A 24182-nucleotide genomic window follows, 5' to 3' on the forward strand; every position below is an offset into this window, starting at 1 on the left:
CTCCCGTGGCATATGGAGGTTCCCAGGCGAGGGGTTGAATCGGAGCTGTAGCCACCGGCCTACGCCAGAGCCACAGCAACTCGGGATCCGAGCCGCGTCTGCAACCTACACCACAGCTCACGGCAACGCCGGATCGTTAACCCACCGAGCAAGGGCAGGGACCGAACCCGCAACCTCATGGTTCCTATTCGGATTCGTTAACCACTGCGCCACGACGGGAACTCCTTTTTTTTTTTTTTCTTTTTTTTTGTCTTTTTGTCTTTTGTTGTTGTTGTTGTTACATGTGTCTTTTTTAAGGAAAGTTTTGTCCAGATATATGGTAGTTCTATGTATAGTTTTCTAAGGTACCTCCATACTGTTCTCCATAGTGATTGTACCAATTTACATTCCCACCAACAGTGTAGCACTTGTTATGTGTGGACTTTTTAATGATGGCCATTCTGACTGGTGTGAGGTAGTATCTCATGGTAGTTTTGATTTGCATTTCTCTGATAATCAGTGATGTTGAGCATTTTTTTCATGTGCTTGTTGGCCATCTGTATATTTTCCTTGGAGAATGGTCTATTCAGGTCTTTTACCCATTTTTCCATCGGGTTGTTGGCTTTTTTGTTGTTGAGTTGTGTAAGTTGCTTGCATATTCTAGAGATTAAGCCCTTATTTGTTGCATAGTTTGAAACTATTTTCTCCCATTCTGTAAGTTGTCTTTTTGTTTTCTTTTTGTTTCCTTTGCTGTGCAAAAGCTTGTCAGTTTGATTAGGTCCCATTGGTTTATTTTTGCTCTTATTTCTGTTGCCTTGGGAGAATGACCTGAGAAAATATTCATGAGGCTGATGTCAGAGAATGTTTTGCCTATGTTCTCTTCTAGGAGTTTGATGGTGTCTTGTCTTATATTTAAGTCTTTCAGCCATTTTGAGTTTATTTATTTATTTATTTTGTCTTTTTGCTATTTCTTTGGGCCGCTCCCGCGGCATATGGAGGTTCCCAGGCTAGGGGTCGAATCGGAGCTGTAGCCACTGGCCTACACCAGAGCCATAGCCACACTGGATCCAAGCCGTGTCTGCGACCTACACCACAGCTCACGGCAAAACCGGATAGTTAACCCCCTGAGCAAGGGCAGGGACTGAACCCGCAACCTCATTGTTCCTAGTTGGATTCATTAACCACTGCACCATGACGGGAACTCCCACCAACTGAGTTTTAATGAGACAGGAGTAGACTCCACCTCTTGATGGGAGACATAGCATGTACTTACAGGGAAGAGAGAAATGGTTAGTGGCTATCTTTGATGACAATCTACCATGAACACATTCACACAGACATTTTATCAGGGAATTCACCCACCCATAAGAACCATCCATGAAGTAGTCTTTATTTTCCAGAGTCTTGGGTTAAGAATCTCCATTTTAAAATTTAATCCAGGATGGAGTTCCTGTCATGGCTCAGCAGTAATATACCCAACTAGTATCCATGAGAATGCAAGTTTGATCCCTGGCCTTGCTCAGTGGGTTAAGGATCCGACATTGCCAAGAGCTGTGTTAGATAGAGGTCGCAGATACGGCTAGGATCCTGTGTTGCTGTGGCTGCGGCATAGGCTGGCAAGTTGCTGCTGTGATTCGACCCCTAGCCTGAGAACCTCCATATGCTGTGGGTGCAGCCATAAAACGAAAAAAAAAAAAAAAAGAATGTGGGCATTCACATATCTCTTCCAGATCCTGCTTTCAATTTGACTCCTAGCCTGGGAACTTCCATATGCCATGGGTGTGGCCATTAAAAAAAACATTGAAGTAGAATTGATTTTGTTATAAGTTTAAGGTGTACAACATAGTGATTCAATATTTTTATAGATTATGGTTCATTTAAAATTATTGGAAATACTGGAAATCAACTATATGTTAGTAAAAAATAAGAATTAAAATGTTTTTATAAACTAATGACTATACATTATAAATCAACTATACTTTAATAAAAAAGGGGGGGGTGGAAATAATGGCTCTGTTTCCCTATGCTGAACAGTATATCCCTATTGGGTATATTTTAACCTTTTTTTTTGTTTGTCTTTTTAGGGGCACCCCCACGGTATGTGAAGGTTCCCAGGCTAGGGGTCGAATTGGAGCTACAGCTGCCAGCCTATGCCACCGCCATAGCACCATTGGATCCTACACCACAGCTAACAGCAACACCAGATCCCCAATCCACTGGGTGAGGCCAGGGATTAGTATCCTAAAGGATACTAATCAGGTTTGTCAACCACTGAGCCACAATGGGAACTCCTATTTTTAACCCATTTTAAATGTTCAATTCAGTGGCATTAAGTACACTCACATTGTTGTGCACACATCATCACTGTTCATCATTCCAAACAAATGAAACACTGTATGTGTTAAACAATGCTCTCCCATCATATGCTTCCTCCCAGCCCCTGGGAACTACTATTCTATTTTCTGTCCCTATGAATTTGACTGTTCCAGATACCTCATAAGTAGAATGAGACAATATTTATCCTTTTGTGTCTGGCTTCGGCATAATGTCCTCAAGGTTCATCCATGTTATACCGTGTGTCAAAATTTCTTTAGGGGTGAATAATATTCCATTGTATGTATATTATATTTTCTTTATTCATTCATCCTTGAATGGATGTTAGGGTTGCCTCCACCTTTTGTATATTGTGAATAATATAGCTATGAGCATGGGTGTACATTTGTCTTGGTCGCTGCTTTCAGTTCTTTTAGGTATTTATCCAAAAATGGGATTTTTGGGTCACGTGGTAATTGTTAATTTTTTAGTAACTGAGATAAAGTTTTACATTCTTTTAAAAACTAAACAGGAACTATTATGAGGTCATGGATTTTAACAACTTTTGTATGGTTTATCCATTGCAGTTACTCTTGTTTTCAGTGTTCACATTGTACCATCAATGAGAGTTCCTTCAATCTGACTCCTGTGTTCTTTTGATTTGACTTCATTGCTTTCTGGAGTGAGAAAATATTTGAAGCTAAATTTGTATATTTCCTGCCCCACACTTGGAATCAGTCAATTCTCTAAAATACTCTGGGGAGTTCCCTTCATGGCTCAGCGATCAATGAACCCAACTAGGATCCATGAGGATGTGGGTTTGGTCCCTTGCCCTGCTCAGTGGGTTAAGGATCTGGCGTTGTTGTGATCTGTGGTGTAGGTCACAGATGCGGCTCGGATCCCACTTTGCTGTAGCTATGATGTAGGCCGGCAGCTATAGCTCCGATCCAACCCCTAGCCTGGGAACTTCCATATGCCGCAGGCACGGCCGTAAAACCAAAAAAAAAAAAAAAAAAAAAAATTCTGGTTCTGGAGTTCCCACTGTGGCGCAGACGAACCTGACTAGTATCCATGAGGATGCAGGTTCAATCCCTGGCCTTGCTCAGTGAGTCAACAGTCCGGTGTTGCCATCAGCGGTGGTGTAGGTCGAAGACGTGGCTCAGATCCTGTGTTGCTGTGGCTGTAGCATAGGTTAGAAGCTGCAGCTCTGATTTTCCCCTGGCCTGGGAACTTTCATATGCAGCAAATGCAGCCCTAAAATCCAAAAATAAATAAATAAATAAGTAAATGAAATATTCTAGTTCCTTTCAGTGAGAAATAGTATTTAGAGACCATTAGAGACCACCATCTGAGTGCTGGCGATGCTATTGCTACATTGATTCTAAGGCATTTTCAGTGGACAAGCTATAAATTTTTTTTCTTTCATAGTAAAAAATATATAACAAATCCATACTGATATTTACAATTAAAATTAGGATCATAGGGCTTGTATTTAATTTATATGATTTTACATTTGTGACTCTTTTATCCTATACTCATTTAATCAATAATCATTGTACATCTATATCCATTATACTTTGCTGGGTGCTGGGACCATACGTTGAAAAATGACATTTGAGGAGTTCCCATCGTGGCTCAGCAGTTAACAAACCCCCTAGCATCCATGAAGACGTGAGTTCAATCCCTGCCCTTGCTGAGTGCGTTGGGGATCCGGCGTTGCTGTGGCTGTGGTGTAGGCCAGCAGCTACAGCTCCAATTGGACCCCTGACCTGGGAACCTCCATATGCTGCAAGTGCAGCCCTAAAAACACACACACACACAAAATGACATTTTATCTAGTTACCACATTGTTTTGTTACTTTTTATTTATTTTTAATTTTTTAATTTTTTTGTCTTTTTGCCATTTCTTGGGCCGCTCCCGTGGCATATGGAGGTTCCCAGGCTAGGGGTCCAATCGGAGCTCTAGCCACCGGCCTACACCACAGCTCACGGCAATGCTGAATCATTAACCCCCTTAGCAAGGGCAGGGATCGAACCCGAAACCTCATGGTTTCTAGTCGGATTCGTTAACCGCTGCGCCACGATGGGAACTCCACTTTTTATTTTTTAATTATAGTTGATTTACAATGTGCCAGTTTCTGCTGTACAGCACAGTGACCCAGTCATACATACATACATATATATAGATATGTATTCTTTTTCTCATATTATCTTCCATCCTGTTCTATCACAAGAGATTGAACTTGGTTCCCTGTGCTATGCAGGGGACCTCATTGCCTATCCATTCGAAGTGTAATAGTATTTGTATCTGCTAACTCCAAACTCCCAGTCCATCCCACTCCCTTCTCCCTCCCCCTCAGCAATCACAAGTCTGTTCTCCGTGTTTGTGAGTCTGTTTCTGTTCTGTGGATAGCTTCATTTGTGCCATATTTTATATTACACGTATAAGTGATATCATATGGCATTTGTCTTTCTCTTTTTTTTTTTTTTTGCTTTTTAGAGCCGCACACGAAGCATATGGCAATTCACAGGCTAGGGGTCGAATCGGAGATGCAGCTGCTGGCCTGCTGTCGCCACATCCACAGCAGCTTGGGATCTGAGCTGAGCCTGCGGCCTACACCACAGCTCATGGCAACGCGGGATCGTTAACCCACTGAGCAAGGCCAGGGATCGAACCTGAAACCTCATGGTTCCTAGTCGGATTCATTAACCACTGCGCCAAGGTTGGGAACTCCTGTTTGTATAGCTTTAGTTGATATTGCTGAGCAATACTGGATTGGCTTTAAAAAGTAGTTGATATTGGCTTATTTCCTGTTTTCCATTACTTCCATCAACTTACATTAAACTCAGATTCCAGTACCACAATATTGCTATACCCCTAAGGTTCCCTGGTGGTACAGCAGGTTAAGGATCTGGTATTATCACTGCTGTGGCTCAGGTCACTGCTGCTGTGGTACTGGAATCTGATTCGATCCCTTTGGCCTAGGGCATAGCCAAAAAAAATTTCTACACCCCTTTGAAGGCAGTGCCAAGGAAAAAAACAGGTTAAGTAGGCAGTTAAAAACCAAAAAAATCACTTCATCATCACTGGGTAATATCCAGAGCAAGATAATGTGATGGCACAAGACAACTTGCTGTCCTTGGGTCACTTGGACTGGCAGCTGAACTCTATTGTTGAAGAACCCTTAGTCCAAAACTGTTTCTCTTACTCTTTTGGTTGTTGATGCCTACAGTTGCATGTTAGTTTTGTTCCTTGAAGTTACTGGCCCATATTAAAATAAGAATATCCTTGGAGGAGTTCCTGCTGTGGCACAACAGGATTGGCACTGTCTTTGTAGCACCAGGGCACAGGTTTGATCCATGGCCCAGCACAGTGGGTTAAAGGATCCAGCTTGGATCTGATCCCTGGCCCAGGAATTCCATACACCTCAGTGTGGCCAAAAAAAAAAAAAAAAAAAAAAAAAAATCCTTGGAGAATTAAAGTTCAGATACGCAATTAACATATTAGAGTGAATAAATCATTCAGGCTTTTCCAATGTGATATTTAGCTGAAAAATACATTTGGAAAAAAAGAACTTCATCTAGGAGTCCCCACCATGGCACAGTGGGTTAAGGGTATGCAAGCAGTTATTTGGAGACAACAGGCTTCTTTTGAGAACCCAGGGCAAAGGAAGCATGATGGCACTAGATTCTTACCAAGGAAATAAGGCGCTTATAAGACCTGATGATTCATTTGGAATATTCACCATTTTATCTGTTAATTGTAGGGACCCAAAGTCAACTGGATTTTGTTGTACATTAGCAAATATCAATTCTTGAAGTGCTAGCAATTTAACTATTATAATGGAGTTAAGACAATAGCATGGATATTATCTAGTGATAATCTTTAGATATGCATTTTGTATTTAAGTTTTATAATAAACTAAGACTATTTAAAATAAAATGTCACTGTATAGTATATGTATAAACCACAGACAGTAGTTCTTTCTTTTCAATGTACTGAATGCATGAAAATTTTTAGACGCCCAATAGAAAACACAAGACTGAGCTCATTTAAGACAGGGAATACTTTATTCAAACCCAGAGAAATGAATAACTTGGGTCTGTAACAAAGCGTCGTGTTTTAAAGCATAGGTCAGTAATTGTATATGAGAGTATTCACTGCTACATACAAATTAACTGATCAGACCACAACTTTTCAATGTTTAAAACAGAATAAGCTTCCCTGTAAAAGCAGCACCTTTGTGACATTTTAACTTTAGTATTCCTCGCCTTCTTCCTCTCCCTCTCCTTCAACAGAATCCACACCAACCTCCTCGTAATCCTTCTCAAGGGCAGCCATGTCCTCACGGGCCTCAGAAAACTCTCCTTCCTCCATGCCCTCACCCACGTACCAGTGAACAAAGGCACGCTTGGCATACATCAGGTCAAACTTGTGGTCCAGGCGAGCCCAGGCCTCAGCGATGGCTGTGGTGTTGCTCAGCATGCACACTGCCCGCTGTACTTTGGCCAGGTCTCCACCGGGGACCACAGTGGGGGGCTGGTAATTAATGCCAACCTTGAAGCCAGTGGGGCACCAGTCCACAAACTGGATGGTACGCTTGGTCTTGATGGTGGCGATGGCGGCATTGACGTCTTTGGGAACCACGTCACCACGGTACAACAGGCAGCAGGCCATGTATTTACCATGGCGAGGGTCACATTTCACCATCTGGTTGGCTGGCTCAAAGCAAGCATTGGTGATCTCTGCTACAGAAAGCTGTTCATGGTAGGCTTTCTCAGCAGAGATGACAGGGGCATATGTGGCCAGAGGGAAATGGATGCGGGGATAGGGCACCAGGTTGGTCTGGAATTCTGTCAGATCAACATTCAGGGCCCCATCAAACCTCAGGGAAGCAGTGATGGAGGACACAATCTGACCTATCAACCTATTCAGGTTAGTGTAGGTTGGGCGTTCAATATCGAGGTTTCTACGACAGATGTCATAGATGGCCTCATTGTCTACCATGAAGGCACAATCAGAGTGCTCCAGGGTGGTGTGGGTGGTGAGGATGGAGTTGTAGGGCTCAACTACAGCTGTGGAAACCTGGGGGGCTGGGTAAATGGAGAACTCCAGCTTGGACTTCTTGCCATAATCGACAGAGAGACGTTCCATCAGCAGGGAGGTGAACCCAGAACCCGTTCCCCCGCCAAAGCTGTGGAAAACCAAGAAGCCCTGAAGACCTGTGCACTGGTCAGCCTGTTAGAAAAGAGGAATACGAGAAAGATACAGTTATTGCTTTCTGTGATACCTGAAATTACCCAGCATTTCTTTATTAAAAACACCTGCATTGATATTTATAAAGTGACATCAAATATTTCCTATTTTAATTGAATTTTTAAAAACCTAGAAAGGAAGAATTGTGTCACATTTCAATTCTGTGTTTGAAAGAAAGAGCGTATTTCAAATGGCTCCCTTAGGTGCATTAATTTACTTTATCCTTGAGAATAAACGTACCAGTTTCCGAATTCGGTCCAAGACGAGGTCAATGATCTCCTTGCCAATGGTGTAGTGACCTCGGGCATAGTTATTGGCAGCATCTTCCTTGCCTGTGATGAGCTGCTCAGGGTGGAAGAGCTGGCGGTAGGTGCCAGTGCGAACTTCATCTGGAAAAGGAAAACAAAGCAGCCACCCCTCACTTACAACCTGCACAAGCCTGCTCCACCCCAGGGCTGCCGTGGAGCCCCCAAGACACACCTCCTGACCTAGACTCCCCCGCTCCGGGATCTCACTCAGGTGCCTGAGGTCAACTCACCAATGACTGTGGGTTCCAGGTCTACAAACACTGCCCTGGGCACATGCTTGCCAGCGCCTGTCTCACTGAAGAAGGTGTTGAAGGAGTCATCTCCTCCCCCAATGGTCTTGTCACTCGGCATCTGGCCATCGGGCTGGATGCCGTGTTCCAGGCAGTAGAGCTCCCAGCAGGCATTGCCGATCTGGACACCAGCTTGGCCAACGTGGATGGAGATGCACTCACGCTGTGGGAAGGAAAAGAGAAAAATTGTAAAATTAGGCTGTACTAGCATTTTCAATTTTCAGTATATTTCTAAAACTTTCTAGTAATAAATATTCTTCAAATTTATTTCAGGTCATATTCATAAAACAATAGAAATGATTATAGAAAAGCACCTGCTACCAATGCTGCAGATGGGTGTGGTCTGAATAATAATAATGTTGCACTGTTTAGCACATGGTGCAAGCCCATTGTTCCAACAGCCATTCTTGAATAGAAGTTTTTTCATATTTAAAAAATATTCAAAGCACAGATTTTGTAAAATGAAGTAAACTCAATCACTAATTAATTGGAATCAATATTACTGCCTCCTTCCCCTTTAAAGATGAGAGTTTCTTCTAAATAGGACTTGGTATTCCAAGATGGACATCTGTACTGCAGCTGAGGCTAGAAGCCACACCCTTTTGCAGTCTCTCTGCAGAATCCATCATTTCTAGCTGTTTAGAAGCTAAATAAGGACTGCCTGCCTCCTGCATTGCATTGCTGCATTGCTGCTTTTGCTGTGCCTGGTGCCAGCCTGTACTGTCTGCTACATTATTTAACAGAGCAAGCTCTATTTCCAGCAATTGCCTACATGATCTCATTGTGCTATTCTGCCAGTTTTCCTCCTCTGACCCAGTCTGGGACCATATGGCTAAACTGAAATGAATTAATGAAGATGCACCAGAACAAAAGACAGCTGGACAAGAGTATAGATCTTCTTTGCAACATTTTCACTACTTAAAAAATTTTTTTTTCCAGAATCTTCTCCACTGCAAAAAACTGAAAAAAATCATTAATATCTTAAAAACAACAGTTCTTAAATTAGAAATAGTACAGTTCTTAAATTAGAAATAGTACATGTGAAGCTACCACAGAATAAACGCCCAATGAAAGGATAATGAAATACGTGTTTAAAATAACAAAACATTTTCAGTCTGAGATTCTCTATCACAGAGTAGTCATTACATTCAATAGGAAGTGTCTTCCCTATGGCCTTCAAGGCTACAACTTCCTTTGTCTCTCCATTGTCTATTCACTGACAAAAGGGGGGGTAGGGGTGGTGGCCGGGAAGGGCGTTTCCCTGGGTCCTCAGCATTGGGGGCACCCTGGCTCGCAAAATCTGCTTTCTCCCTCGATGAACGGGAGACAGACACATAGGAGTTAGGACCGGGCGGCCCCATACCAAACGTTAAAGGGCCTGTCAAGTGAATTGTGGTTTGGTTCCTCCAGAAAAAAAAATATTTAAGTTTTAACAGTGAATGAAAAAAATCTTTTAACGCGTACGGCTCTGCAATGATGAAAGGCTTATTAAAAGTCTTCTGACTGAGGAGGCTTAGCGAGGGCGAACCCCGCCCAGGGGCTCCAAGGCCAGAGAAGCAAGAAACAAACAACTCCGCCCCTGCGCCGCCTTGACGCCGGCCGCCACCAGATCCAACAGAAACTAACCATTTTCCCCGTTAATATACGGGTATCTTTCTAAAACGCAGACGAACTGGCGAGGGATCTTTTAACACTAACCGGAGGCTCTGCTTTGTCCCTGTCCTTCTCTCCCCTCTTCTTTCCAGCTACACCCACCGATCCCAGTCTTTTGGTTCGACGCCTCCTCTCCCTGCCCCTGGAGAACAACGCGAGGAAGGGCCCCTCCTAAGCATACGAATACCGTGCTCACACAAGGAGGGCTGAGCGGGCGACGCCAAGATCGCCTTCCCTGTCCCAGACCCTTTCATCACCGGCAGATGGGCTGCTTGAGGCTCGGAAGGGCTCGGATAACAAAAACTCCCTCTGCGCCGCCTTTGTTCGTTCTGCTGTGCCCTGGACGCAATTCTGGCTGGACTCCTGAACCCGCACTGCGGCTTCGGCCGCGGCCGGGCTCAAGGATTTGGAGCAGACAAAGCTAAACCTTGCGAACAAAGCCAAAAGCTATCCTTATCTAACAAGTTGTAAAGGAAATAGGGCTTAAGAATTTCCAAGTAGATCCTTAGAGGCTGACCCCACCCAACGGTCACAAAGAGCCAGAGAAAACATTCTTACCATAGTTGCTGTTTTGCGGCGCCGAGCAGATGGCGGAGAAGAGAGGTTGTTGCTTCTTACAGCGCGACTCTTAAGCGGTCGATGTAAGAGAACCTGCGGCACATGGGCGGACGCAGCTCCCTATATACAACTCGGTCACCATGGGGATGGGCAGGGGCCTTTTCCTGTTGGTCCAGACCCCTCAATCTGCCCAGAGAAGCCACGGCAGGAGAGTGGTGATTGGTGCAGGAGACATGGGATGAGGTAATCTCTCCCCCACCCCTTTTTCCCTAGCATCCATAGACTGTTTGCATCCTTCAGACAAAGAGACCGTGCAAAAACAGTCAGCGAGCATCCATTATGGGGTGGGGTTGCGAAGGGGTGGGGGAGGAGAGAAAGAATAGGAGTTGGATGATTTTATATTGTCTAAACCTCAAACTACAGTTAAAATGACCAATTTAAGAGGTTTATTTTAAACAACATTTAATCGCAGAATTTGTGTTGAGATGAAATATTTAATGCAAAATTACTCCCAGAACCTCTCTCAAAGTATACTGAACTACATTTGGTGAGGATTCAACATCTCTAATTGCTTTAAGAATAAATTAGAAGAGAAGATAGGATGATGCTTAAAATGGCTTAGGAAAATGTGATTTTTTTTAATTTTAAAAGAATTCAATAATAGAGCCATCCAAAATGATTTCTCAGGTTCAAGTAATTTATTTTCTGACCTTCCTTTACACCTCTCCCCCAAATAGCTAAACAAAAGCAGAAATGGAAAGAATAACCATACTAAATATGGAGGCACACAAGTAGTTCTAACATGAAGATAATTAAAATCTAATGAACATACCATATTTAGTCTTTTAGAAATATTCTTTTATCAGAAGTCTATGTAATATATTTTATGTAGTATAATGTTCCTTAAAATGAATCATCTTTCCTAATATATAACTGAGAAAATACAAGGAGAAATAATTGAGTTCAGAAGCTAGTACTACCTGTGCATGTAGTTATATTATTCTGTCTTCTGAAAAGAGAAAAGTTACTGAGACACCAAATTAAAAAGGAGGAGAGCTGTATAATGTAAAAAAGACCATTTTGTAATACCGTCTCCTTCCACAGACAACTGTGTAGATATTAGCTCAATAACTGTGTTTCTTTTTTATGTGGTTCGTATGTGAATTTGGTAAATTTTATCACTCTAAGATTGTATTTCTAACTGTGGGAACTGTAACCAGCCTAATACTGTTGCTATCCAACTGGACTTCTGGTGGTTGCTCAGTTGCCTCTTGGGACAAAAGACTTTGCTTTTACCCCTAGGAAATGGATTGCAGTAACATTCTTTTGCTATTTAGAAAGGTTCCATTATCATTAAGGACGTGCTATGCAGAATATAATTCTGGACCGGGTACCATTTGACATAGCTAATGAAGTTTCAGAAGTAAAAAGATTTGTTATGGCCACTGAAGTTGAAAATTTATATTTTGGCAGATAATTTTTCCTTTCGTTTTTTAGCAACAGATTTTCAGGGTCTGCAGCACCATTTATAGTGCTCTGCAGAGCCCATTCATTCCTGCTGGGCTGGCAGGCAGAGCTGGGCGTGGGAGGGAGGGACTTGAGACAGCTGGTGCAGGTTATGGTGTGACAATGGTGGCCACGGATTTCTCTAGCCTGCCAGCCATAGCTCTGCTTTACTTGTTCAAATAAGCCGCAGTAATGTTCTCTAGGAAAAAATGAATCCTGACACAACAAATAATTGTATCTACTTCTTGTGTATTTTATAGGAAAAATAGTATTTATTATCTCTACCCTTTAGCAAATAAAAATATATTTCAGTAAAGAGAATTAAGGATGACCTGAATTTTTTTTTTTCCTGAACCTATGCATTTAACAAAAATAAGAATTAAATGGCATAGGGAAGTATGAGGGTTTATAAGTAGCTCACTGAAAATGCTCTAAAAAATCTTAATAATAAAATAAATACCACACTGCTGGACCATGGTAAAGTTTGCCTTTTTAGAATGTGAGGCACAGTCTTAAGTTTTATCTTCTTTATAATATAAAAGAAATATGTCATTTCCACAAGTTTCAGTTCTTTATGCAGTTTACAGAGGATTAAATAAAAAAGAGGAAGTTTTCTGCAATTGGTTCTTTGTAATTCTACCCCAGAACAATTCATGTAAATGAGAATTTTTTTTTCCCTCCCCTTGGGCATGAGTAACAATAAGATCTAGGTCAGAAATAGACTATTTGAGCACTGATAATCTTAAACATTTAAATTGGAGAGCATGGTAAATAACTAATCTCTTCTTTTTGTTCCACATTACCTGACTTAAAAGCATAAAAAAAGCAAAAAAAAAAAAAGCAAAAAAAATTTTTTTTATTAGATCATTTCTTTCTTTCTTTCTTTCTTTCTTTCTTTCTTTTTTTGCTTTTTAGGGCCGCACCTGCAGCATATGGAGGTTCCCAAGCTAGGGGTCGAATCAGAGCTGTAACCTCCTGCCTGTGCCACAGCCACAGCAACATCAGATATGAGCCCTGTCTTTGACCTACAGCACAGCCACAGCAATGCCAAATCCTTAACCTACTGATCGAGGCCAGGGATGGGACCCGAAACCTCATGGTTCTTAGTCGGATTCGTTTCTGCTGTGCCATGATGGGAACTCTGATCATTTCTTATATTTACTGCCAATTAAAAAAAAAATAAGATCACCATTTTTTGGGGGGGCCATGCCTGTGGCTTATGGAAATTCCAAAGCCAGGGATCTAACCTGTGTCACAGCAGCAGCCTTAGCCATAGCAGTGACAACACCAAATCCTTAACTCGATATACCACCAGCAAACTCCTACTGCCAGTTTCTTTAATTTACATCAGTATACATGCATAAATATTTTAATAATGTATTCTTTCTTGTCCATGGTAAAATCAGCATAAAACATCTTTTCTTTCATAGTATTTGTGGAGTTAAAATTATTTATTTGTATGTCTGCATCTCTCCTCCATTAAATATGAATCATAGTCCCCGGTACTTGCTTAGCATATACATGTCTGTTGAATTAAATGAACAACTTCTCTCTGTGGATCTTTTCATTAACTATTATCATTGTTAATAATTTAAAAGTATTTAATAAAGTATCTTACCTTTCATTTTCCTTTTTTTTTTTTTTTTTCTGTCCACGGCATGCAGCGGCTTGATGTGGGACCCCAGTTCCCAGACTAGGGATTGAACCAGGGCTGCAGCTGTGAATGCACTGAGTCCTAATCACTAGACCACCAGGGAACTGGCATTTCACCTTTTTTATTCTACAAGCATTTACTTTCTGTCTATAGTAAGCCTTGGGCCATCCTATATAGCACGGAGAATTCAAAGGTGGTAGCATGGTCTCTTTTCTCTAGAATCTTCTGGTCCAATGAAGAAATAATTCAAGTACATGTATATAGGTTTGAGAATGGCATGTGTTTGTGTGTTTGTCTGAGGAAGAGCCTTGTAGAATCCATTGCATGACCCCATGTATCATAACTTATGTAGGAAACAAGAGAGCTAACACTTTTGTTTCCCCTACTTCTTCATTTCCTATTTATCCCTAAATAGATTTCAACCTGAAGTCGTCTCCAAATGCCTTCCATGTTTGTTGCTAAATCCACTGACCATTTTTTGGTTCTTGTTGAAGTTGACCTCTGATAAGTTTTGTCACAGTTGACTGTTATCTCTTTCTTGAGACACTTTGTTGCCTTGGCTTCATAAACTCTACATTTTCTGGGTTTCCCTGCTACATTTTTTTGTTTCTTCTCAGTCTCTGTTGAGACTGAGTCTCTTCCTCTTCTCCTAATCTTGAATTGTTGGAGTTCTTCAAGGTTCAGTGCTAGACTCTTTTCTCATTTTATTTTATTTAATATTTATTTATTTATTTATTTTTGTCTTTTTGCTATTTCTTGGGCCGCTCCCACGGCATATGGAGGTTCCCAGGCTAGGGGTCGAATCGGAGCTGTAGCTGCTGGCCTACACCGCAGCTCATGGCAACGCCGGATTGTTAACCCACTGAGCAAGGGCAGGGACAGAACCCGTAACCTCATGGTTCCTAGTCGGATTCGTTAACCACTGCGCCACGACGGGAACTCCATTTTATTTAATTTTTAAATTTAAATTTTTTATGTTAGAGTCATACCCGAGGCATAGGGTAATTCCCAGACTAGGGGTCGAATCCTCAGAGCTGTAGCGGCCACAGCCGAAGCAATGCCAGACCCTAGCTGCATCTGTGACCTACATCACAGCTCATGGCAATGCCAAATCCTTAACCCACTGAGCAAAGCCAGGGATTGAACCCCCATCCTCATGGGTACTAGTCAGGTTCATTTCCGCTGAGCCACAACGAAACTTTTCTTTCTTCATTTTATTCTATATGATCTTACCCACTCCTAGTGCATTCATTCCCAAGGCTGCAGACCCTTTCTATATGCTGATGACACTTTTTTTTTTGTCTTTTTGCCTTTTCTAGGGCTGTTCCCACGGCATGTGGAGGTTCCCAGGCTGGGGTCTAATCGGAGCTGTAGCCACTGGGCTACACCAGAGCCATAGCAATGAGGGATCTGAGCCGAGTCTTCGACCTACACCATAGCTCACGGCAATGCCGGATCCTTAACCCACTGAGCAAGGCCAGGGATCAAACCTGCAACCTCATGGTTCCTAGTTGAATTCGTTAACCACTGAGCCATGATGGGAACTCCCTGATGACTTCCTGACATCTCTTCTTAGATCCAGATCTTATAGTAAGCTTCCCATCTCTGGCTGGGTTTCTCACCTATCCCAAATAGAACTAGTTATTTTCTCACATATATGCACTTCCTACAAGTTTCTTTTTCTCAGTAAATAGAGCGGCATACATCTGGTTTCTCAAATCAGAAACAAAAATTATTCTTGACACTTCCCTCTCCTTTTTTGAATACTACAGAATTAGTTATTAAGTCCTGTCAAGAATATCTCCTAAATGTCTCTCAAATATTATTTTCTCTTCATCTCTATTGCCTCCATTCTAATAAGCCCATTGTACATCATCTCTTGTCTGGACAACCTCAATACCCTCTAAATTTCCTCTACATTCACTCACCACTACCCTTGCCCAGTTCAGTCCCCACACAACAGCCAGAGTGATCTTACTGTAATACATATCACTGATCATGTCACATAATATAATGTTACTTTTTTTTTCTTTTTTTAGGGTTGCACCCGTGGCATATGGAGATTCCCAGGCTAGGAGTTGAATCAGAGCTGAGCTGCCAGCCTATGCCACAACCACAGCAACTCTGGATCCACCTCTTCGACCTACAGCCACAGCTCACGGCAATGCCAGATCTTTAACCCACAGAGAGCGAGGCCAGGGATCAAACCTGCCTCCTCATGGATACTAGTCGGGTTCATTTCTGCTGAGCCACCATGGGAACTCCGTAATATGTTTCTTTCAACAACATAAACCCATGAGTTCATAAAGATATCCTCACAAAGCAAAAGAAAAATTAAGAAAAAAAAGTGAGTTAAAAATACTCATCTGATACCATCACACCATTGGAAATAACTAGGACACCAACTCCATACTCTATAGTTGGCAGTCATATAGTCAAATAAAGAATTGAGCATTTGTCCTGCTTTTCCTGTACAAACTGTATTTCAAGGTAACCAAGTGACCCTAGTTAGAGAAGATCATTTTTTATAGAGAAATGCCAGCTTGTAAATGTGAAAGTAATAATAGAGTTAGAAAAATCACCCTTTAGGAGTTCCCTTTGTGGCTCAGTGGGTTAAGAACCCAACTTGTATCTATGAGGATGAGGGTTCAATCCCTGGCCTCGCTCAGTGGGTTAAGGATCCAGCATTTCTGTGAGCTGTGGTGTAGGTCACAGATGCGGCTCAGATCTGATGTGGCTATGGCGTAGGCCTGCAGCTACAGCTCTGTTTCGACCCCTGGCCTAGGAACTTCCATGTGCCACAGGTGCAGTCTTAAAAAAAAAAAAGTCACCCTTCACATCTTCTAATGAAATAATTTATTCAGGCAAAGCTCTCCAGTGGATGAAAACTCAGATAAAATATTGATGGGGAATATTTTAGTGCAAGGTTAGGCTATTACCAACTGAAGTCATTAGCCAATCTAACAGCACTTTGTTGTGATGAACTGAAGATGTGATCGACTAGGAAGTGCACAGTATTACCTATGAAACGATCTAGCAGAAACAGTTGTGCTGAATCTAATTAGGCCTTTAGAGCCATCTTCCATTTATAGGAAATATAGGAGATAGAGGAACAAGTCAGATGACACCACAAGGAGGAAAATAGACAAGTGCAGAGTGTGGGACATTCTACAGGACAAATTATTTTGTTTCTGCAACAAGCCAAGGGTGAAATGGGTGGAAAAGATGGGAAAGGGGGACAGCTCTAGATTAGAAGTGATTTTGGAAACTGCTAAATATTACAACAGATGTCGTTTGGATCCTGATTCAAACAAACCAAATGTAAAACATTTTGGCGATAACCAGGGAAATTTACATATGGACTAATTATTAGATAATACCAACAAATCATTATTAATTTTTAAGTGTGATAATGGTAGTGTTGTTATGTAAGAAAATTTCCATGATTTTTAGAGATTCATGCAGAAGTATGGTAGATTAAATGAAAAAAGTTCTAAGATTTGCTTTAAAATACTTCAGCAAAAAAATAAAAATAAAAAATAAAATAGCAAAGAAAAAAAGAGTAAATGATAGATAAAAGATTGTGGTGGGAGTTCCCATTGTGGCTCAGCAGAAACGAATCTGACTAATATCCATGAGGACGCAGGTTTGAGCCCTGGCCTCGCTCAGTGGGTTAAGGATCCGCTGTTGCTGTGAGCTGTGGTATAGGTTGCAGACATGGCTTGGATCTGTCATTGTTGTGGCTGTGGTGTAGGCTAGCAGCTACAGCTCTGATTCAACCCCTAGTCTGGGAACTTCCATATGCTGGGCCTAAAAAAGACCAAAAACAAACAAACAAAAAAAAAGATTTTGGCAAAAATCTTGATAGTTGAGTTTTAATAATGTGTATATAAAATTCATTATGCTTTTTTCCCTCTATTTTTGAGTATGTTTGAACATTTCTTAAAATTTTAAAGGTTATAAAAAGAGAAAATTGGGGATGATGAAAACAAATTTTATCTACTTAATTTATTCTGTAACTGCTTCGAATGGAAAGTTACAGAAATTTCAAAGGAAGGAAAAAATCTGTATTATGATCTATGATTTATCATGGAAATCTTCATTGGGAATGGTGGCTTTAAACTGAATGGGATGGGAGTGGAGTGAATACTTTAAATAGGGAAAATAATGTTATATGGGGAGAGTGTAGCTAGCTTATGAAATGGGGTGTTTTTTGTTTGTTTTGCTTTTTTAGGGCTGCGCCTGCAGCATATGGAGGTTCCCAGGCTAGGGGCTGAATAGGAGCTAGAGCTGCCGGCCTATGCCACATCCACAGCAACGAAGGATCTGAGCCAAGTCTGTGATCTACACCACAGTTCATAGCAATGCTGAATCCTTAACCCAGTGAGCAGGGCCAGGGATCGTAACTTCGTCCTCATGGATGCTAGTTGGGTTCTATACTGCTGATCCACAAGGAGAACTCCGTTGATGAAGTGTTTTGAACCCTAGTCTGAAGAAGGAATTTGGGCTGAGTTCACAAACATAGCGTGAAGCCTTTATATTCTTATAGAAAAGAGTGAAGGGTGCTTTCCCCTTGTGGTGGAGTGGGAACAAATCTGACTAGTAACCATGAGGTTTCGGGTTCAATTCCTGGCCTCACTCAGTGGATTAAGGATCCAGCATTGCCATGAGCTATGGTATAGGTCATAGACTTGGCTCGGATCTTATGTTGCTGTGGGCGTGGCTATGGCTGGCAGCTATAGATCCGATTCGACCCCTAGCTGGGGAATCTCCATCTGCCTTGGCGTGCGGCCCTAAAAAGCAGGAAAAAAAAAAAAGAAAGAAAGAAAGAAAAAGAAAAAAAAGAGTGAAGGGAAAGAAACAGCATTTTCATAACATTTATCTGACAAATAAGTGAAATAGAGAAAGAGATTGGAGATAAGTGGCCGAAAAGGAGGTTATTATAGTATGTAAGCAGAATGTGTCAAACCATTGTAATCACAGTGGGAATGGATGCCAAGAAATAATAGAAGAGATCATCCAAAGGAAGGATCCCAGTAGTGACTGGTTGGACATAAGGTAAAAAGGATCAAGTCAAAACTCATCCTTGAAGCAGGTTTAATCCCTTGCCTGGAAAGTTCCACACGCTGAGGATGTGGCAAAAACAAAAAGCCCTTGAAGTGTTTTGTTCATTTATTTCGGTTTTTTGTTTTTGTTTGTTTGTTTGTTTGTTTGTTTTTGGCACACCCAAGGCATGTGGAAGTTCCTGGGCCAGGGATCAAACCCGAACTGGGTTTGGGTCCTTGCTGTGACAATGCCAGATCTTTAATGCCACAAGAGAACTCCTGACTGAAGTTTTGAGCCTGGAGAACTAAGAGAATGAAATGATAGTGGTTCTCCTTGCAGAAACAGGGAAGTTGTAAAGGGATGCATATCTGAGCAGGAAATGTGTATATGTGTGTGTTATGGGAAGAGTGTTGAGGACAGGACTTATCAGTCAGTGTGATCTTACAAGCTGAATGTTACACTGTTTGAGGTGAGAGAGGGACTGAGTGAAGAAGTCTTGGAGGCCACTGGGAATCTGAGATTGGCACTGATCAGAGAAAGGTCAGCATTAGAAGGGTGAAAATACATATCTGGAAACTAATGACAGCAGCATCATATGCCAGTGGTATGAGAATAGAATTCTCCAAGTGGAATCTGGAGTTTCAAGCTAGGCTGCTGAATGGGCAACGCAATTTAGGTGCAGTTATGTTCACCAAGTGAAAATCCTTTCTTTTTTCTTTTTTTCTTTTTTTTTTTTTTTTTTTTGTCTTTTTAGGGCCGCACCCAGGGCATTTGGAGGTTCCCAGGCTAGGGGTCTAATTGGTGCTCTAGCTGCCTGCTGGGCTACTCCAGAGCCACAGCAACGCCAGATCTGAGCCGTGTCTGCAACCTACACTACAGCTCATGACAACACCAGATCCTTAACCCACTGAGCGAGGCCAAGGATCAAACCCGAAACTTTGTGGTTCCTAGTCGGATTTGTTTCCTCTGTGCCACAGTGGGAACTCCCCTTTCTTTCTTTTGTATTCTTTCTTTTGAAAACGTTTTATTGAGTAATAACATACATTCATAAAGTTTTACCAATCATAAATGTACAATTTGATGAATTTTTGCAAACTTATTACTAGTGTAACCAGTGTGCAGATCAAGAAGCAGAACTATCTGAGAAGCCTCTTTCTGTTCCCCTACCCTGTCACTATCTTCTCTCAAAGGTAATCTCCACTGACTTCTAGTACAGTAGATTGGTTTTGCCTGTTTTTGAAGTTTGTATAAGTGGAATATACTCTTCTATATGTGAGCTCTTACAGTCAATATCATGTTTGTGAAATTTATTCATACCATTGAATGCAATTACAAATTGTTCTTATTTCTATATAGTGCCCCATTTTATGAACATACCATGATTTATTTATCCATTTCCGGGGGTTAATAGATATCTGCATTATTTCCAGTTTTTTGTTATTACAAATGACATTGCTATTAGCATTCATGTACCTAGGTTTGGGTGAATGTATTTACAGATTTCTGCTATGTGCGTTTCTTTTTTTCTTTTTTTTTTACATAAATTAACCTATTTATTATAGGCTAGTAAGGTTTCCAATGGTGGTGCTTCTACTGGTCCTTTAATTCCTTCAGTCTTTTGATGGCAGACTTTACTGTGATGGCGGGAGTGGTGTTGTAGGTCCAAGCACTACCAGCTACAGTTTCCATGCAGGAACCACAGTCCCAATGCCCACAGCTCATCTCTTCATCTTGGTTTTGCCACAGATGGAGCAAGTGTACTTGGTATGCTGGCTGATTTCATTTTTCTTCGCCATTTTCCTGAGGGAAGCATCATAACGGATCCTGTATTTACCCATGATTCTGACCTTCTTGGTGTGTTTGGCCATGTTGCCGAAAACTTGGTTCAAGCCCAGAGAGCTGCATTCCTTTTTTTTTTTTTTTCCTGCTCCCCTGCCGCCCCACCTTTTAAGGCCGCACCTGCAGCATATGGAAGTAACCCGGCCAGGGGTCTAATCGGAGCTGCAGCTGCTGGCCTGTGCCACAGCCCCAGCAATGCCAGTTCTGAGCTGTGTCTGCCACCTACACTGCAACTAATGGCAATGCCAGATCCTTAACCCACTGATCGAGACCAGGGATTGAACTCAAGTTCTCATGGATACTAGTTGAGTTCTTAACCCTTTGAGCCACAATGAGAACTCCTGTATGCATTTCTTCTGCTATATACCTAGGAGTGGAATTGTAGGGTAATAGGTATATGTTCAGTTAAGTAGAAAAAAAATGCTGATTTTTCCAGATTGGTTGTAATTACATATATTCCCCCAGCAGTACGAGAAAGTTCTGGTTATTCCTCATCCTTCTTCACTGTAACCATTCAGGAGAGTTCATGGTATACTTATCACACTGTGATTTTAATTTTTAATTAATGAGGTTGACACCTTTTCATTTTAAAAATAATTTTTAAATTATAGTTAATTTATAATGTTCTGTCAATTTCTGCTGTATAGAAAAGTGACCCAAATATACATATATACATCTTTCTATTATCTTCCATCGTGTTCTATAACAAGTGATTGGATATAGTTCTTTTCAGCTGTTTATTGTACATTTAGAATCCCCTTAGCCGAAATCCTTGTTTAAGTTTTTCTCATTTTCTCATGGGTTGCCTGTTTTTACCAATCTTAGGGATTGGTAGGAGTACAGTATATATTATGAATAAGAATCCTTTGTCGGATTTTTTTTTTGACCACCCTATGGCATATGGAGTCCCTAGACCAGGGATCAGATCTGAGCTGCAGTTGTGACCTATGCCACAGCCATGGCAACACTGGATTCTTTAACCCACTGTACCTGGCTGGGATCTAACCTGCATCCTATCACTGCAGAGATGCCTATTGCATCACAGCAGAAACTCCTGTTGGATTTAAAGAAAAAAAAAAGTCTTTTCCCTCTCTGTACCTTGCCTTTTTACTCTCTTAATTGTGTCATTTGATGAACAGAAGTTCTTAATTTTAATATAGTTCAGAGTATTGCTTTTTCTTTATTGTTAGCATTTTTTGAGTTACAGTTAAGAAATCTTTGCTTATGCACAAGGTCATGAACATGTTCTTCTAAAGGACTTATTGTTTAACCTTTTACTCAGTTCCCTAATACATGTAGGAATTGATATTTCTGTGTGTTTGGTGCGATGTAGGGATTAAGACTTATTTCTTTCTCCTTATGGATATCCAGTTGACCCAGCACTATTTATGTAGAATACTGTTCTTTCCCCACTGGACTGCAGTGACACCTTGTCTTAATTGAGGTACCACATATATACATATGGAAAGCCTCCTCTTTTTCTAGTTCATACATATTTCAACTTAATTATTTTCTAAAAAAATTTTTTTTAAATTTATTTATTTATTTTATTTTTTTAATTTTCCCACTGTACAGCAAGGGGGTCAGGTTATCCTTACATGTATACATTACAATTACATTTTTTCCCCCACCCTTTGTTCTGTTCTAAAAAAAATTTTTTTTGACTGCAGTATGTAGCAGCTTCATGTGGGACCTCAGTTCACAGACCAGGGATTGAACCCGGGCCATAGGGGTGAAAGCACTGAATCCTAACCTCTGCATCACCAGGGTATTAATAAGTGTTTGTTTGGCTATGATTTAATTGGATATAATACATTCAGATAAGTCCCAAGGAAGTGATATGGTATGATCCTGTGCAAAGAGATGTATATTACCTATAACCTCCATGTCTTTGAGGAGTGGTGTGGTGGAAAGGATGCAGGAAGGCTTCTTGAAAGAGGTGATACTTGGAACTGTCTTAAAAAATGAATAGCACGGAGTTCCCGTCGTGGCGCAGTGGTTAACGAATCCGACTAGGAACCATGAGGTTGCGGGTTCGGTCCCTGCCCTTGCTCAGTGGGTTAACGATCCGGCGTTGCCGTGAGCTGTGGTGTAGGTTGCAGACGCGGCTCGGATCCCGCGTTGCTGTGGCTCTGGCGTAGGCCGGTGGCTACAGCTCCAATTCGGCCCCTAGCCTGGGAACCTCCATATGCCGCGGGAGCGGCCCAAGAAATAGCAACAATAACAACAACAAAAGACAAAAGACAAAAAAAAAAAAAAAAAAATGAATAGCAGGAGTTCCCGTTGTGGTTCAGTGGTTAACAAATCTGACCAGGAACCATGAGGTTTTGGATTTTATCCTTGGTCTCACTCAGTGGGTTAAGGATCTGGCGTTGCTGTGAGCTGTGGTATAGGTCGCAGACACAGCTTGGATCCCAAGTTGCTGTGGCTCTGGTGTAGGGTGGCAGCCACAGGTCCGATTAGACCCCTAGCAAAGACAAAAAAGAAAAACAAAAAACAAAAACAAAAAAACAATAGCAGTAATAAGTAGAAACGAGAAGGAGAGTCCACAAGCAAATACACAGACAGCTGGGTGGGTGAGTTTCAGAAACTGGAAGTTGTTTGTTATGATTTGTTAAAGTATGTTTGTTTCCTTATATAAGGAGAGGGAATTAGGGAGCATTGAGACTGGAAAATTATACAAAGAATCTATTATGAAAGGACCTTATTCCAAATTCAGTGAGAGGCATTAAAGAAAAGAGGAATAATGAACTTTGTATTTCAGAAAGATCCTTCTGATTGTTGTGTGCAGAGAGAATAGATAGAACAGAATTGGGGATGGGGAGACATGGGGAGACTTGTTAGAAGATGACTAATTAGTTGATGATAACACCAATTTAAGGAAGTGGTAGTGACAGTGGAAAGAAGTAGATATATTTGGGGAAAGATATGGGAGGTTGAATCTAGAGGAGCTGTTGTTGTGTAGGAATGAGGAGCAGCAAAGAATGAAGAATGGGGCTACTAGCTCCAGAACCCAGCAGACCTGGGTTCAATTCTCCTTTTTGTCACAATTTAGACCAGATTAGAAAGACCATAACAGATACAAAGAATGGATTGCAAATGTTTGAGATGAAAGACAAGGAGACTAATGAGGAGGCTATTGCAGTCATCCAGGCTTTATGATGAAAGCCATGGGGATAAAAGGAAAGAGAGGGATTGGAAGGAAAGAAATGGTTTTGGGGGATATTTAGGAGATTGACTTACCAGATTTGGGAATAGACTTAATAAATTAAAAACAGTAGAGGAATTCCCATTGTGTCTCAAAAGGTTACAAACCTGGCATAGTATCCATGAGGATTCGAGTTCCATCCCTGGCCTTGCTCAGTGGATTAAGAACCTGGCATTGCTCTGCACTATGGTGTAGATTGCAAATCCTGCTTGGATCCCAAGTTGCTGTGGCTGTGGTGTAGTTAGGCAGCTGCATCTCTGATTCAACCCCTAGCCTGGGAACTTCCATATGATGCAGATGTGGCCCTAAAAAGCAAAACAAAAAATAGACAATAGGGAGTTCTCATTGTGGCTCAGCAGGTTAAGAACCAGACATAGTGTTTGTGAGGCATCCCTGGCCTCACTTAGTGGGTTAGGGATCCAACATTGCCGAAAGGTGAAGCAAAGCTCGAAGATGCATCTCAAATCTGGTGTTGACAATAGCCAGGACATGGAAACAACCCAAATGTCCATCAACAGATGATTGGATTAGGAAGATGTGGTATATATACACAATGGAATACCACTCAGCC

General features: G+C 41.4%; 2 protein-coding genes and 1 pseudogene across 3 annotated transcripts in view; 1 reads left to right on the forward strand and 2 right to left on the reverse strand.

Moving 5' to 3' along the window:
- The window catches only part of LOC100127131 (tubulin alpha-1C chain), a 116268-nt gene that overhangs the window by 26202 nt on the left and 65884 nt on the right, over positions 1–24182 (forward strand). The gene's annotated exons all lie outside the window — the stretch shown is intronic.
- TUBA1A (tubulin alpha 1a) lies at positions 6342–10494 on the reverse strand. 2 transcript variants are annotated; one of them, XM_005655549.2, is made up of 4 exons: positions 9997–10340; positions 8088–8310; positions 7790–7938; positions 6342–7531 (listed from the first exon to the last, which is right to left on the reverse strand). In XM_005655549.2, exons 2-4 carry the CDS (start codon positions 8206–8208, stop codon positions 6551–6553), a joined length of 1251 nt encoding a protein of 416 aa, XP_005655606.1. In that variant the 5' UTR covers positions 8209–8310; positions 9997–10340; the 3' UTR covers positions 6342–6550.
- LOC110260657 lies at positions 19501–20541 on the reverse strand (annotated as a pseudogene).

Source organism: Sus scrofa, chromosome 5 (genome assembly GCF_000003025.6).
Source record: "Sus scrofa isolate TJ Tabasco breed Duroc chromosome 5, Sscrofa11.1, whole genome shotgun sequence".
Taxonomy (NCBI): domain Eukaryota; kingdom Metazoa; phylum Chordata; class Mammalia; order Artiodactyla; family Suidae; genus Sus; species Sus scrofa.

What these genes read in the sequence shown, in the direction of transcription:
- TUBA1A (XM_005655549.2), bottom strand. Translation starts at nt 8,208, where the DNA reads ATGCCGAGTGACAAGACCATTGGGGGAGGAGATGACTCCTTCAACACC. An exon ending in CCTGGAACCCACAGTCATTG is followed by an intron (nt 7,939 to 8,087) that starts GTGAGTTGACCT and finishes TTCCTTTTCCAG; the next exon opens with ATGAAGTTCGCACTGGCACC. An exon ending in TGGACCGAATTCGGAAACTG is followed by an intron (nt 7,532 to 7,789) that starts GTACGTTTATTC and finishes CTTTTCTAACAG; the next exon opens with GCTGACCAGTGCACAGGTCT.